The following is a 15,881-nucleotide window of genomic DNA, read 5'->3' on the forward strand; positions in this document are numbered from 1 at the left end:
TCTGGAAGCTGAGGCCAGCCTCAGCAACTTAGTGAGATCTGTCTCAAAATTAAAAAGGGCAGGAGATGTAGTTCAGTGGTATAGCATCCCTAGATTCACCTTCCCCACTAAAGAGAAGTACCATCTCATCTAGCAATCCTACTTCTTGGCACACATACAAAAGAACTGAAATCAAAACCTTTGAGAAATATGTCTGCACGCACACATTCATTGCACACATATGTTAACTGCAGCAATAGCCAAGAGATAAAAGCATCCTAAATATCCATCAATTGATAAATGAATAAAGAATACGTGGCATATAAACACAATGGACTCTTATTCAGCCTTAAAAAGGAAGGAAAAATCCCATCATGTGCAACAATTATGGATGAACCCTAAGGACATTAAAGAAAATAAAAGACAAACACCATGAGCTGAGGTTGTGGCTCAGTGGTAGAACATTTGCCTGGCAAGTGTGAGGTGCTGGGTTTGATTCTCAGCACCACATATAATAAATTAAAATTTCATCAGCAGCTAAAATATATTTAAAAAAGACAAACACCATGTGATTCAATGAAGTATATGAGGCATATAAAGTAGTTAAAGTCATTGAAACAGAAAGAATGTGGTTACCAGGGTAGAGGGTAGTGGGAAGAAATTGCTCAGTGGGTCTAGAGTTTTTCAATATTCAAAAGTTCCAGAGATCTGATGCACAACAATGTACAAATAGTCCACACTACTTTCAAGTACACTAAAAATGGCCAAGATGGTATATTTAATTTTTTTTACAATAACAATGATAATAATAATAAAGGGGCTGTGTGCATAGGTGTGCACAGGATATGGTAAATCACAAGGGCAGTGCAGTACTTCTACGGCTGGATAGGGGGTGCTACTGTCACACCTGGACCTAAAGGCCCCAAAGAGCTAGGGAGCTAGGAACTACCTAGAGGAGCTGGGACCTTTGGTTTAGGGTCATAGCCCATGGTGACCCTATAAAAAAAAAAATAAATACCTCTACTTCACTCTTCTTTCCCTGATCTGTTAATGCTCCACTGGCTGAACACAAGCAAAGTATGACATCAAGGGGGAGATCAATGACCTAACTATGTGGTCCACTCAGGTGAGCCTCACAGAGTAAACAGTGGGTAGAACAGGTGTGGGCCTAGAGAGACCAATAGTGGTCACGCAGTGAATAGCAGCCTGCTTTCCTCTCCACTGGTTTGTCCCCAGCTCATTCACTGCTCCAGCTCCTCTATCACTGCCCCCAGACACTGCTACCTGCCCCGTCCCAGTGGGGTGATGGGTCTGCAGCACCTTCCAATGATGTTCTTCAAATTACCCACCCAAGGACCCTAAGGCAGGAGACACTGTGTAAACCTATCATATTCAACTCATTAAACTGCCTACACAGAAGCACACGTCATCATGTGCCATGTTATTTTAAATAAGTAACTACACTGTTGGCTCTATTCTTAAAACATAGATAATGTGGCTCTACCTCTGAAGGTACATTTAAATCTGCAGTGAGAAAACACTTCAAAAAAACAAATGGCAACGTGAGCACATTCACTCCCTAAAGCCTCCAAAGCCCATTCCTCCCTGAAAAAGACTTAAATAACTGGAAAGGAGGCCACAGCAGTCCAGGAATGGTAACAAAATTTTGGATGATGGAAAGCAAATGGAAGCCAGGTGCGGTGGCACATGTCTGTAATCTTGGTGCCTTGGGAGGCTGAGGCAGGATCGTAAGCTCAAAGCCAGCCTCAGTAACTTAGCAAGGTCCTAAGCAACTTAGTAAGACTCTATTGCAAAATAAAAAATAAAAAGGGCTGGGGATGTTGCTCAATGGTGAGCGCCCCTGGGTTCAATCCCTAGTACCAAAAAAAAAAAAAAAAAGAAAAAAGAAAGAAAGAAAAGAAAACAAACAGAGGATCAGAATGGATCTAGAAGGGAAGGCACAGATCCAGGAAATGTGGCCACAGTGCATCCTGGGGGCCTCAAGAGGCTCGGGAAGGAAGCCAGAGTACAGAAAGAGGCACTGGGTCATAGTGTGCATTCAGAACAGCCACACACACACTTGAGCCCTTTTCCTACTCTCAGCAGCTGGCAACTATAATTTTAAGTTTTACAGAATTATCTGATTTTTAAAACTCTATGTGTATATATATTACTATTTATTTATTTGTTTAGGTACTGGTGACAAACCCCAGAGCCTCCACAATCTCTACCATTGACTACATCCCCACCTACATTACTGTTTAAAATTAACTTTTTTTTTTTTTTTTTTTTTTTTTTTTGCAGTAAGTGGGGATTGAAACCAAGGGCACTCATTCTACCACCGAGCTATATCTCCAGCGATTTTTATTTTTTACTTTCAGATAGGAACTTCCTAAATTGCTCAGGCTGGCCTCAAATTTATGATCCTCCTGCCTCAGTCTCCCAAATAACTAGTTTATAGGAATATACCACCTTGCCCAGCTAAATTAACTCGTAAATTTTTGCAAAAATTGGCATACACTTGTTCTATTCATTCCTGGTATTTTGATCTCAGATCCAGAGACAAAGGAAATATGGGCATCACAGAAGGAACAGGAAACTGCCTTTTGGTTCCATTAGGAGAACTGAAGCCCAGTTCAGCTAGGAGAGGAAAAATCAGCTTGTTATAAATGTCAGTTTCAGATTCCATTTGGATAATGAAAAATTCAAAACAGTATTTTGAATACTTAAAAAAGACTGCTAAACTGGGAGTGGTGGCTCATGCCTGTAATCCCAGCACTCCAGAGGCTGAGGTAGGAGGATCACAAGTTCAAAGCCAGCCTCAGCAACTTAGCAAGGCTGCAAGCAACCTAGGGAAGCCCTGCCTCAAAATAAAAAATAAAAAGGGCTGGGGATATGACTCTGTTGTTAAGCACCCCTGGGTTCAGTTCCTGATACACCCCCCCACCAAAAAAAAGAATAAATAAATAATAAAAAGGATGCTAAGCCAGGAATGGTGGTATACATCTGTAGTCCCAGCACTTGGGAGGCAGAGGCAGGAGGGTTGCTTGAACCTAGAAGTTCAAGATTAGCCTGGGAAACAGACCAGTCTCATCTCAAACAAATAAAAAGACTTCCATATTTGGAGAAAGTATAACAGGAAGGAAATACAGTAATAAAGAGCAAGCACTGGACAGAGAGCCAGCTTTTGGGTGCCTTAAAGTTGGTCCAGTCTCATCTGGGCAAACTCAGATGGCTGATTCACAGGGGACCTACTTGATATGAAGATGATGGTCCTGCCACTGCCACATCAGAGGAGAACTGAAATTCACCTCCAGGTGAGATGATGACTCATACCCTCCCTTGGCAGAGATCCACTGTCAAGACTGGACTCAACTGCAGACTTGAAATGAGGGAAACAAGGTCTGATCTTTCTGCCTCCCTCCTCTCTGTTCACACTACGTATTCCCAATGGTGACTCTGGGCTTCCCAGGCCCTTTACCCAGGTATTTCCCTCAAACAACCACCTCCACCAGCAAATAATGAGACCTGGCAAGTGGAAAAGACACCAGTTAATGAACTGGCAAACTACCTGTCTGCTACCCAGATGGAAAAATGAGAGAAGGCTGCAATGAAAGAAGAGAGGGGAGGGAGAAGGGAGGGAGGAGAGAAGAAACAGAAAGGAGCAAAAAGAGAGAGAACACAACACATCCATTCATATCTCCATGGAGGAGCAGACCATGAAATGTGAATAGCTGGCTTGGATGGTCTTTGGCACATTAAAATACCATTAAAAGGAAAACTCTGCAAAGCAAACTAAAAACATTACCGTCGTGGATTTTTGTATTAACGCAACTGCTCAAATCAAAATGTCAGATTCCTATATATTATTCTATTTTACACAAGTGTTCAGCCCAGTAAGACATCCAAATTAAACCATTAATATGAATGTGCAGTTGTCTGCAATGCTCTACAAGTGAAAATTAAAAGTACTGCCAATAAGTTTTCATGGGGTGCTGGGCCTGCCTGCCAATGGCCTCAGGAGACCCTAGAAGAATTATTCTAGAGGTTAGGCTCTCTCCCCCCAAGTCAGCTTAGGTCCCAGGACTAACCCTCACCAGAAGCTCCTATTTATATTTAGTGGTACTGGGGACCAAACCCAGGGCTTCATGCATGTGAGGCAGGCACCCTAGTACTGATCTATATCCCTAGCCCCCACCAGAAACTTCTCTAGCATCACCTTATTTTCAGGGAAGAGCTGTTGTGCAGATTCACACTCTTAACACCTTCTGACCTGACCAGTGGCTCAGTCCCCACATACCCCCTCCAGGCTGCCCTGACACTATCCCAGGTGCTGCCTAGTCCACCGGTTCTTCTTCAAGCAACAGTATTGCTGAAGGCAGGGACAGGGGAATAGGCACCATCTTAGAACCACATGACTAAATACCCAGAATGGACAAAGAACAGGCCCATAGCCTCTCTTGAGAATCAAGAATTGAGGCAGTCAGCTAGAGTGGCACTGGATCCAAGAGGTTCTGTGGAAAGCAAGCTGGAGCTCTCCCCTTAGGGAAGAGGGAGCCCCTCTGTAAGCCCTTGCAAAGACACAGAAAGTCACCTCCGTTCATGACTCTGGATTCTCATGAGGCAATGGAGAGCCTTCCAACTAATTCCCTCTCCCTTCTGCTTAAGTCAGCTGGAGTGGATTTGTGTGCTTCCCCCATCCCAACTTGAGGGTAGATTTTTATCTGTTTTTATTCTCTGCCACATCCCAACATTAGAAGCTCAATGAATGACTGTGTAAAATGAAGCCCTAAGGAGCTGATCTCTAGGGTTCCTACTCACACCGTCCATCCACTGAGGATCTCTTGGATCAATCTGTTTACTCCTCTGAGGAAAAGCCTTTAAGAGATCCCAGTCATAAACATTCAGGGCCAGCAGAGCCTTCTCTGGTTTTCATATACCTTTCAGTCCTGGGTTTCCTGCCTCTTGGCCCAAATATCAGGGCCTTTTGCTGCTTATACGCAGGATTTGGCCCACCCCATTACTCTCTTAAACATCCCCCCACTCCCATTTCAAGGAATGAAGTCCCACCCAAGCTGAATCACAGGCTTCAGCACCAGTCCCTCCCCAAAGCCTCTCTTTGACTTCCTTCAGCACAAAGAAATCCCCTTCTCTTTGGAAGAGATATCCATGTCTCAAACTCACATGGCACTCTTCTCAGGCAGGTGACTTGTGTGAGCCAAAAGAGCACCCAGATGAGAATTCAGAGGTCAGTTACTGGCCAGAGGACCGATGTCATCACACCTTTCTGGACTTATTACATCATCCTCCATCCCAAAACCCACTGCTTTATCTTTCTCCATAGACCTCACAGACTTCTACTTTACTATATAGCTTAACAGTATAACTGTTCTCTGCTAGACTATGAGCTCCGGAGTGCAGGATTTCTGTTTTATTAACTGCTACATCCCAAGCACTTGGAAGAGTAGGCGCTCAATAAATATTTGTTGAATGAATAAATAAATGAGTGAATGTATAAAATAAAGTTGACCCCTGTTAATGAGTCTATGATTCTTTTAAATCCTTGGTCCCCAAAATATAGTCTTCAGACCAGCAGCATCAGCTGGGAACTTGCCAGAAATGCAAATTTTTGGGTCCCCTCCCAGAGCTCTAATCAGAAACTCTGTATACCAAGCTCTCCAGGTAAACCTTATGCATGCACAGTTTGCATTCCATTGTGCTAGAGCATCCAGATTCTACATACTCACAAAGGCATGTGGGACTTATTGAATACCACAATAATATTTACTGAATGCCTGGACCTTATGGGTCTGCAGACAGATCTGGAGGCTGTGAATGAACCAATGAGACACTCATTTTTTTTTTCAGTTGTAGATGGACCCAATATTTTTATTTTATTTATTTATTTTTATGTGGTACTGAGGATCAAACCCAGTGCCTCACACATGCAAAGCATGTGCTCTACCACTGAGCTACAACACCAGCCTGAGACACTCATTTTACTGGCATAAGGATAACAGGAATACATTAAACTTTGGTCCCCAAAAGGAAATCATGGTGCACAGATTGATCATTCTCCTTACTCTATTTCTAGGAATGTCATGAAACTCCTAAAAACTTAATCAAAGCTGGGTGAGGCAGTATACACCTGTAATCTCAGATACCTAAGAGGCTGACGCAGGAAGATCTCAAGTTCTAAATCAGCCTGAGAAGTCCCTATCTTTTAAAATATAAGGAGATCATGTCTCAAAAAATTGTGGGTTTTTTTTTAATATTTTTTAGTTGTTAATGTAACTTTATTTTTTATTTATTTATATATGGTGCTAAGAATCAAATTCAGTGCCTCACACTGAGTACCAGGCACATGCTCTGACACTGAGCCACAACCCAGCCCCTTAAAAAATTGTTTTCAAAGGGATGTAGCTCAGTGGTAGAGCACTAGTTTAGCCACATGTGAAACCCTGGATTAAATCCCCAGTGTTGGGAGTGGTGATGTGAATCATGGTCTTTGATTGTCCTGTGGCAGGAACGTGCCTGAGCTGGGAACTTCCTGTGCAAAGGCTACAGGTTAAGACTGCCCAGTTGCTATGGTGACTCCCTACTCAAAGAAGATTCTGTGCATGGCCACTATCAGATAATTAAAATTGGCTGCCCAGAACTTCATCTTTCAGCCTGCTTTCTTTGAAGAAACCTCAGAAAAACCCTTTTGATGTTAAAAACCTATAAAATAAACATTCTGAGCTAGTAGCTCTGGGTCATTCATTCTTTATCAGGAATTGATGTCCCACCTGGTCTCAGCTTTCTCTCTATGTGTGTCTGTTTGTCTTTTCTAATCCCCAATTGCCCCTCACAGGTTTCTGAATTAATATCCGTGCTGGTCACAGCACCACAGTACCACAAAAAATTTAAAATAAAATAAAATTTTTAAAAAGCTGAATCAGGAATGACTTGACAAGAAGCCTTCATGGAAACCTGCAGGTAAACGCTGCCATCCAGATGAGTCTGCAGCAATGGCCACAGGAGCTCATTTACAAGCCCATGGACACTGTGAAATAAAACCAAACCATGTCCAAGCCAGTGGCGAAAGCTGAAGGTGTGGGCCTCCTGGCAATTATAAATGCCCAAAAGCTGACTCTGCTCAGAATGAAAGCAGATATTTTCTTCTGGACAAAACTTCCAAATCAGAAGCCAAAGCCCCAAACTCTAAGGTTTCCCCTCTCCCCAAAAACTTGGTAAAGGAATATCAAAGTCATTAAGTCTTCGATGGCTTTCCACTATCCTTAGACAAAGTCCAAACTCTACAACCAGGCAGCAAGAGCTCTCAAATGCTGGCCCATCACAATCACACTGTACCCCATAAATATGAACACTTCTTACATGTCAACTGCAAATTTTAAAATATAATCATTTTTGCCAGGTGTGGTGGTGCACGCCTGTAATCACAGAGATTCAGAGGCTGAGGCAGGAGAATCTCAAGTTCGAAGCCAGTTTTACCTAGCAAATTATCAAGGTCCTAAGTGAAGCAGTGAGACCCTGTCTCAAAAAATTAAAAGGACTAGGGATGCAACTCAGAGGTAAAGCATCCCTGGGTTCAATCCCGTGTCCCAAAATAAACATATAAAGTCATTTTTTTAAAAAAGAGGCTAGCTCAACCTTTCTCTCTAGCCTCCTATTATCTCTCCCTTTGTTCCTGTTTTCACTACCTGACTCCTACTCCAATCCCAGACCATACTGACCAGTTCTCACTAATTCCAACCCAGTGAGCCAACCTCCACACTTTCACCTCTATTTGCCATGCTCTCACCCCTACCCCAGCCCACACCCCCCAGTGCCTCCATAATTTTAGTTATGTTTAGGTTATTTATTTATTTATTTATTTTAGGTACTTAGCATTTAACAACTTTACCACTGAGCTACATCCCCAGTCCTTTTTGTGTTATATTTTGTGACAGGGTCTTACTGAGTTGCTTAGGGCCTTGCTAAATTGCTGAGGCTGGCCTTAAACTTTCAGATCCTCCTGTCTCAGTCTCCCAAATTGCTGGGATTACAGGCAAGGCACCTCCATGCCCAGCTATGCTTAGGTCTTAATGCTACAATCCCAGGACTCCATCCTGACCACCATCCCCATTTATACACACAACATATAGTTAAAGCCTCCTGTGTATTTTCACAGCTTCTTGCCTTCTTCCACCATATTTATGGGTAGACCACAGATTATGGCCACAAACTGCCTGGGTTAAAATTTTCACTTGACCGCCTAGTAGTTAGGTATCTTGATTGAATAAGTCATCTGAACTTTCTTAGCTTCACTTTCTTTGTCTGTAATGAGGTATCTTCTTCACTGTCTTATGAGGCTAAATGAATTCTTTTAAGATTAAAGAGATTAAATAAATTAATGTATATGAAGGCACATGGTAAAAACTATGTATAAACTCTGTGAGGCAAGATATGATACTATTTTTACTGTACTTACCACATCATGTGTCAACTGCCTAGGCTATAAGTGCCAGGGTCAGGATGGGTGGGGATGTGCTGCACTAGGACTAGTTGGTCTTGAGGTAGATACTGGATAAAATGTATGATGACTGGATGTAGCTTCAATGTGTTTTTTTTTTTCTGCTGTCCTGTGCTGCCTCACAGTGGCTGCCATCCCCAGAGGGTAGAACAACTTGTTCTAGGGGCCGAGTTGTTAGTATCATTATTTTGTGGTTCTAGGGGGTAGAGCCTAGGCCCTCATGCATTGCTAAGCAAGCACTCCAACACTGAGCCACATTTCCAGCTTTCCAAAATTCGAAGCCAGTTTTACTTAGCAAATTATCAATGACTATCAATCAGCTCAAGCAAGAAATTCTTCCCTATTTTCTAATGAACAAATGAATGAAGACATGCAAACAGCCAGTGAAGACATGAAAAGATGCTCAGCTTTAATCAGCATTAGGGAAATGTGGATCAAAACCACAATGAGATACTACCACATGCCCACCAGGATGACTATAACAAAGAAGAAAAATTCCGGATAATCAGGAGTCTGAGGCAGGAGGACCACAAGGTCACACAACTCAGTGACCCTATCTCAAAAGTAAAATTTCAAAAAGGGGTCAGAGATGTAGCTCAGTGGTGGAGCACTTGCCTAGCAGTGGCACTACAGTGAGGCTCTGGGTTTAATTCCTACTTCTGAAAAAAAAAAAAAAGAGGGGCTGGAGTTGTGACTCTGCGGTAGAGTGCTTGCCTAGCACATGTAAGGCCCTGGGTACAATCTGCAGCATCACATAAAAATAAATAATAAAATAAAAGTATTGAGGTATTGTGTCCAATTAAAAATAAAAAAAGAGAGAGAATTACAAGTGTTGGTGATAATGTCAAGAACTAGGAACAAGGAATATAAAATAGCACAGTCATTATGGAAAAATTTAGCAGTTCTTCATGAAATTCAACACAGATACCATACGATCCAGCAATTCCACTCCTGGGTATATATATCCAAAAGAAATGAAAACACATGTCCATACAAAATCTCGTATGTGAACATTCATAACCTCATCATTCAAAATGGCCAAAATGTATAAACAAGTCAAATGTCCATCAACTAATGAATGAATAAACAAAATGTGGTATATCCATTCAACAGAATATATACACAGCCATGAAATGGAATGAGGTACTGATACATGATAATATGGATGTCATCTGGTAACGTCATGCTAAAAAAAAAAAAAAAAAAAAAAAACAGATACAATTCACCACAAATTGTACACCTCAACTTATATGAAATGTCCAGAATGGGTAAATATATGGATACATAAAGTACATCAGTGGTTGCCAGGGGCTAGAGGGAAGGTGGATGAAAGGTAGGAAGTGCCTGCTATTGGGTCCAGCATTTCTTTTTCAGAGTGATGGGAATGTTCTGGAATTAGATAGTTGAAATGTTTGCATAATTCTGTGGCTATACTAAACCAACACAAATATGTTCCTTTTGCAGGGGTGGGTACTTGAGAATTGAACCCCGGGGTGCTTTACCACTAAGCTAAATCCCCAGTCCTTTTTATTTTTTGAGACAGGATCTCACTAAGTTGCTGAGGTTGGCCTCAAACTCATGATCCTCCTGCCTCAGCCTCAGAGTCCCTGGGATTACAGGTATGCACCACTGCAACTGCCATTACACTCTAAATGGGTGAACCGTATGATATGGGAACTGTAACTCAATAAAGCTTCTTTTGTTTTAGAACAGCAACTGAAACAAGGAATGACAATTTCAAAGCACTACCGTATGTACCAGATAGTACTGTGTGCTAAATAACTTCTGTATATTCATTCGTTGCCTTTAAATAAGGCAAGAGAGACAGCAAGTTTTCAATTAATGAGTAAGCTCAGCACAGCCTCAGGCATATAGCAGCAGCTCAACAAACAGTTCTCAGCCTAGTCCCATGATTCATTATGAGAACTGCTGGCACAGACTAGGGTTTATAACAAAAGCCTTAGTGAACAGTAGCCTGATACAGGAGACCTGTTTACCCCAAAGCTATAATGGAGAGAAACCGGGGAGTCGTAATGAATGTGATGTTGGGACAGAGTTGAAAGAAGAAATCACTAGGCCAGTACAAGGCCCCAGGGGCAAGGACTGCTGTGGACCACCTCCCACCTCAGAGAAATGTCTGTCAACCAGGAAAGGGAAAGCAGTGGAGGTTACATGCACAGTCTGCACTTGAATTTCAGGGATTCCAATCTGACTCCACCATCTACACAAGTTTCTTAGCCTCGGCCTCGGTGGCCTCAGTTACCTCACTGGTAAAATGTTCACAGGATTGTTATAAGAAATAAATGAATGTGTGTGTGTGTAATGAATTTATTGATTAAATGAGTGCTGTGTGTATACACATATACACACTCATTTAATTCTGTACACACATACATAGAAAGCGCTTCAAACTATGCCTACAGCTGGGTGTAGTGGTGTATGCCTGTAATCCCAGAAATTTGGAAGGTTGAGGCAGGAGGATCCCAAATTTGAGGCCAGCCTCAGCAACTTAGCAAGGCCCTCAGCAACTTAGAAAGACTCTATCTCAAAATAAAAAATAAAAAGGGCTGAGGATCTCAGAGGTAAAGTGCCCAGGGTTCAATTCCCAGCACAAAAAAGAAAAAAAAAAAAAACTACGCCTATTGTGTAACAGTTCAATAAATGTTAGGAACTGCGATTATCTCAGCTTCAACGTCATCGTCAATCTGTGAGAGGCATTTCTGATTAGATACTCAAGACCCTGGCCGCCAAGGAGCAGTCAAGGAAGGCGGCAGGCGTTCATCGACATCTACTCTTGGGGGTCTCCTAGTGTGGTCATTTATACACGTGTGTAAATGCTAGCGTCAAAGCGCTGGGACCAGAGGGAAGCGGAATCTGTCTCAGCTCAGCTGGGCAAGATCTTATCCAGGATTCCAGTAGCTGGGAGCGAGGCGGCCTGGGGCGCGTACAAAGGCGGGGAGGCGCACCCCCGCCACCGTGAGATCAGGATCCCGGAGCACCGAGGAAGGAGGGGCTAGGAGGAGCGCGGGATCCCGGGGCGGGGCTGGGGGAGGTCCGTCGGGAGGGAAAGGCCTGTCCGGAGAGGGGACAGCGGGCGCAAAGGGCGTGCGCGATACCTGGAGTCGAACTTCTGGCCGTCGGGGAACGTCCCCACATAGTGGTAGCGCACGAAGTCACCGCTGCGCACGGTACGCGGACACTCGTCGGGCACGAAGCGCCGCTCGATCTGCAGCTCCGCGTCGGAGCCCAGGCCCAACCCGGCCACGGGCGCCGCCTGTCCGGTCACCCAGAGCAGCAGCAGCAGCAGCGGCGGCGGCAGGGGTCGCGAGCCCCGGACCCTGAGCGCCATCGGGGCAGCGAAGACAGAAGAGAGAGGGGGCGCAGAGTGGAGCTCAGGAGGCGTGGGTCGAGTCTAGGCGCGCAGCGGCGATTGCAAACGTGGAAAAGCCTTCGGGTCCCGTCCGGGCGGCAGCTACCACCCCCTCTCTGGTTGCCCGCCCCCCGGCCCCAGCCGCGAGGGGAGGAGCCGCGCGCCGGGGGCGGGCACGCAGCTCCGCGGGGCTTAGGAGTTGGCCGGCCGGGAAGAGGGGGTGGCAACTGGAGAGGGGCCCAATCTGCATCCCGAACCTGGCGAATTCTTCCGCAAGGGGCTGAGGTCCGAGGTGGGGAGAGTTTATTCCTCAGGCCCAACCGCTGATCTCCGCCCCTCCCTAGAGACTTATTTAGGGCCACGAGAAGCTCCTACGTGGCCACGGGTCCAGTTTTCCCTTACTGCCTCGCGGAAAGGGGGAAACTTGGTTGTTTTGTTTTGTTTTAAATTAGTTACAAGGGTAGAATCTACATTGAGCGAAGCCATCCTTCGGCATTTTTTTTTTAATATTTAGAGAAAGGGGGAGGCATATTTTGCTAGACATGTCTCGCTAAACATGCTAATCATGTTTCATCCTGATAGTTGTCCGGGTGAAAGTTTTAAGTTGCTTAATGTGCACAAAGTCATTAATGGATGCAGTGTGGATTGATAAAACTACAGACAAACCACAGATCCTATGTATGTAACCATGTAGGTAGGACTTCATAATAGAGACCCAGCTGCCACAAGAAATTCATTAAACGCATCCTGTGCTTAGAATTGGCTTATAATTAATTAAAATTTTGGAACACTAAATTACCAGCCAGATGTGTAATCCCAGCAACTTGGGAGGTTGCGGCAGGAGAATCTCAAATTCGAGACCTATCTCAACAGCTTAGCGAGACCCTCTGCAATTTAGCAACACCTTCTCTCAAAATTTAAAAAGCAAGGGCTGGGGATGTGATGCTCAAGCGGTAGCACGCTTGCCTGGCATGCGTGCGGCCCGAGTTCGATCCTCAGCACCACATACCAACAAAGATGTTGTGTCCGCTGATAACTAAAAAATAAAAAATAAAAAAAATTTAAAAAGCGAAAAGGGCTGGGGATGCAACTCATTGGTAAAGTGCTCCTGGGTTCAATCTCCAGTACAAAACCAAAAATCTAGAAATAGAAATAGTAAAGCACCTCTCAGGTTCAATTCCTAATACTACCAAAAGAAAAAAGAAAAAAAATCATCAGCACCAATTTTTAAAAATAAGCAAGGTGTAGGTAGTGGTACATACCTTTATTCCAGCAACTCAGGAGGCTGAGACAGGAGGATGGCAAGTACCAGGCTAGCTCAGAAACTTAGCAAGGCCCAAAGCAACTTACTAAGACCCTGTCTCAAAATAAAAATTAAAAAGGGCTGGAGATGTGGCTCATTGGTTAAGTGCCCCTCGGTTCAATCTCTAGTACCAAATAATAATAAAATTAAAATATATTTTAGAAAAGAATGTCTAGGGCTGGGGTTGTTGCTCAGTGGTAGAGTGCTTATCTGGCCTGTGTGAGGCACTGGGTTTGATCCTCAGCACCACATAAAAATAAGTAAATAAATAAATAATAGATGTCTATCAACAACTAAAAACAAAATTTAAAAAAGGAATATCTGAAAGGTCAGAGGCCAGTTTACGGATGCAGAGCAGCTTGAAGGAAGGGAAGGGGGATCTGAAAACAGATTGAAATGAATTAAAGTCAGAAGACTAGGGTTTTGTCCATAACCTCATCAGAACATCTCAGCCAAATGTTAACAATAAAATCAAACAATCTGGTGAAGATAGTAGTACACCAAAGGAAAAAAAATCTACTTTTTATTGATCCTGGAATAAAGGAGGTTTTATGAATCCTGGAGGCTGAAAGATGCAAGCTGTTAACTTTAGCTTGGCACTCACTAAGCAGGGCTAAAGAAATGACCAGCATTGGGCTTGGGTCACTGCCCAGCAGCAGAGCACTTGCCTAGCATGGGCGAAGCTCACTTCAGTCCCCAGCACTGGGGAAAAAAAGAAAAGAAATCATCAGTGTTAAGAAAAATATCCTCAACCAGCCATCGGAGCTGAACTGAGGCCACTGGGAAGTCAGGGAACTTTGTTTCCAACAGCTCCGCGTCTTATTCCCTCCGCAAGGGTTTCTTAGATATTCTCCCACTCCCAGTATTGACTACACACCTGAATTCACCTTGAGATATGATGAAAAACCCTGGACTAGAAGACAGATTATCTTGGTTATTAGGTTGATGCTCCTCCTTATTCTCTGAACCTCAATCTCCTGCTGTTTTATGTCTTGTCTACTCTGCCCCATAAGGTTTCTGAGAGTATCAATTGGGGGATGTAGATGATCTGCACAGCATTAGGTATTAGGAATCATATTTATCTATAAGTATTAGAAATCCAACTCAAAATGTCTTAAACAATAAAGAAAAAATACCATCTCTCAAAATAGGAAGTCTGGATTGGCAGCAGGTCCAGAACTCATTAATCAATTGTCTATGTAACCTCCACAAGGGCCCAGGGGTCTCTGTTCCTCTACCAGGAGGGTAGCTACTGCCTCATGATTGCAACATGGCTGCCCCAGATACAGCTAATACGTGTAAGTAGCATCATCCCGAAACACAAGGCGATCTTTTATCCTCCAAGTATCATTCAGTAGGAGCAAGGACAACCTTTCCCTGGAAACTTCCCACCAGATCTACTCTCATGTGCCATTGGCTAAAATTGTATCACATACGCTTTACCAACCAATCTGGAAGGGGAACAGAATTACTATAGTTAGCTTTAGGCAGGTCAAAATTCACCCCCAGAAAAGAAGAACAAAATCTAAATAAACCTTTTAGCTTCACTTGCTCTTAGTTGACTTGAAAATTGTTAACTTTGGAGGTCACACAGCTTGGCAATATATTATTAGTCTTCTACTAGCTTTGCCGTGGATATCACCTCTGTCTTGTGGGTTACAATGATAAGAGTTACCTAGGTTGGTTCAGGGACTTGAGACTGTTTTTGCTGAAAACATTGACTCTTTTGGGCCTTCAGAAGTCGGATGGGTGAGTAGAATGACATGAAAAAGTTTAATACCTCTGCATATCTCCTTTGCTGCTTTAGACTTTGATCAGACTCTACTCAGCTCCACATATAAACATGTGGTTCATTTTATTTATTTAGTTTTTAAAATCTATGGGGTTTTTTTAATATTTATTTTTTAGTTTTTAGGTGGACACAATATCTTTATTTTTATTTTTTATGTGGTGTTGAGAATCAAACCCAGCACCCTGCACATGCCAGGTGAGCTCACTACCGCTTGAGCCACATTCCCCAGCCCATCTATGGGTTTTTAAAAAAAACCTTTTTTTTTTAGTTATGGATGGACAGAATGCCTTTATTTTATTTGCATATGGTGCTAAGGATTGTACCCAGTGCTCTGCCACTGAGCTAGCCCCAGCCCCTGTGGTTCATTTAAAATGTTTTATAAACTGGGTGTGGTCACCATACCTGTAATCACAGCTACTCAGGAGGCTAGGGCTGGAGGGTCATAAGTTTGAGGCCATCCTCAGCAAATTGGTGAGGCCCTGTCTCAAAAAAGAAAAAAAATTTTTTTCCTATATTCCTCTACAATATGGAGTTAGCTGATTTACATTTGCTTAGTTTCCCTCCCCACATTCAAGGCTTAAGATACCAACCAGCCATGACCAGAAACACCAGACCAAAAAAGAAACAAAGAGGTGACACTTAAATTCCTGAAAGATCTCTTCCTAATCTCAAACAAAAGACTTCAATAATCCTCCCTTTATTACCCTCTCTTATCTTCTCTCCCTCATTATTCCTTTCCTATTAACTCTTCAACTCCCTGTAGTGAAAAGGCTGATCTGTGAACAAAGAGCCTGATTCTTGGGCCACCAAATAAACCTTTCTGTCACTCTGTCTCTTGAGTCATTGAACTTATCAAGCAGCAACAAAATTTGGACTTTTTCAGGGTTACACTAAAATTCTTTTTCTTTTTTACAGTACTGGG

The 15,881-nt window shown here is 43.2% G+C and overlaps 1 protein-coding gene across 1 annotated transcript in view; it reads right to left on the reverse strand.

Moving 5' to 3' along the window:
* Fkbp9 (FKBP prolyl isomerase 9) overlaps window positions 1–12,008 on the reverse strand; it is a 48,183-nt gene extending 36,175 nt beyond the window's left edge. Inside the window, exon 1 of the mRNA XM_005319180.5 lies at window positions 11,611–12,008. Coding sequence (XP_005319237.2) covers window positions 11,611–11,843 — 233 coding nt within the window. The 5' untranslated portion in view covers window positions 11,844–12,008. The remainder of the gene's footprint in view (window positions 1–11,610) is intronic.
* Window positions 12,009–15,881: the final 3,873 nt, after the last annotated feature.

Source organism: Ictidomys tridecemlineatus, chromosome 2 (genome assembly GCF_052094955.1).
Source record: "Ictidomys tridecemlineatus isolate mIctTri1 chromosome 2, mIctTri1.hap1, whole genome shotgun sequence".
Taxonomy (NCBI): Eukaryota; Metazoa; Chordata; class Mammalia; order Rodentia; family Sciuridae; genus Ictidomys; species Ictidomys tridecemlineatus.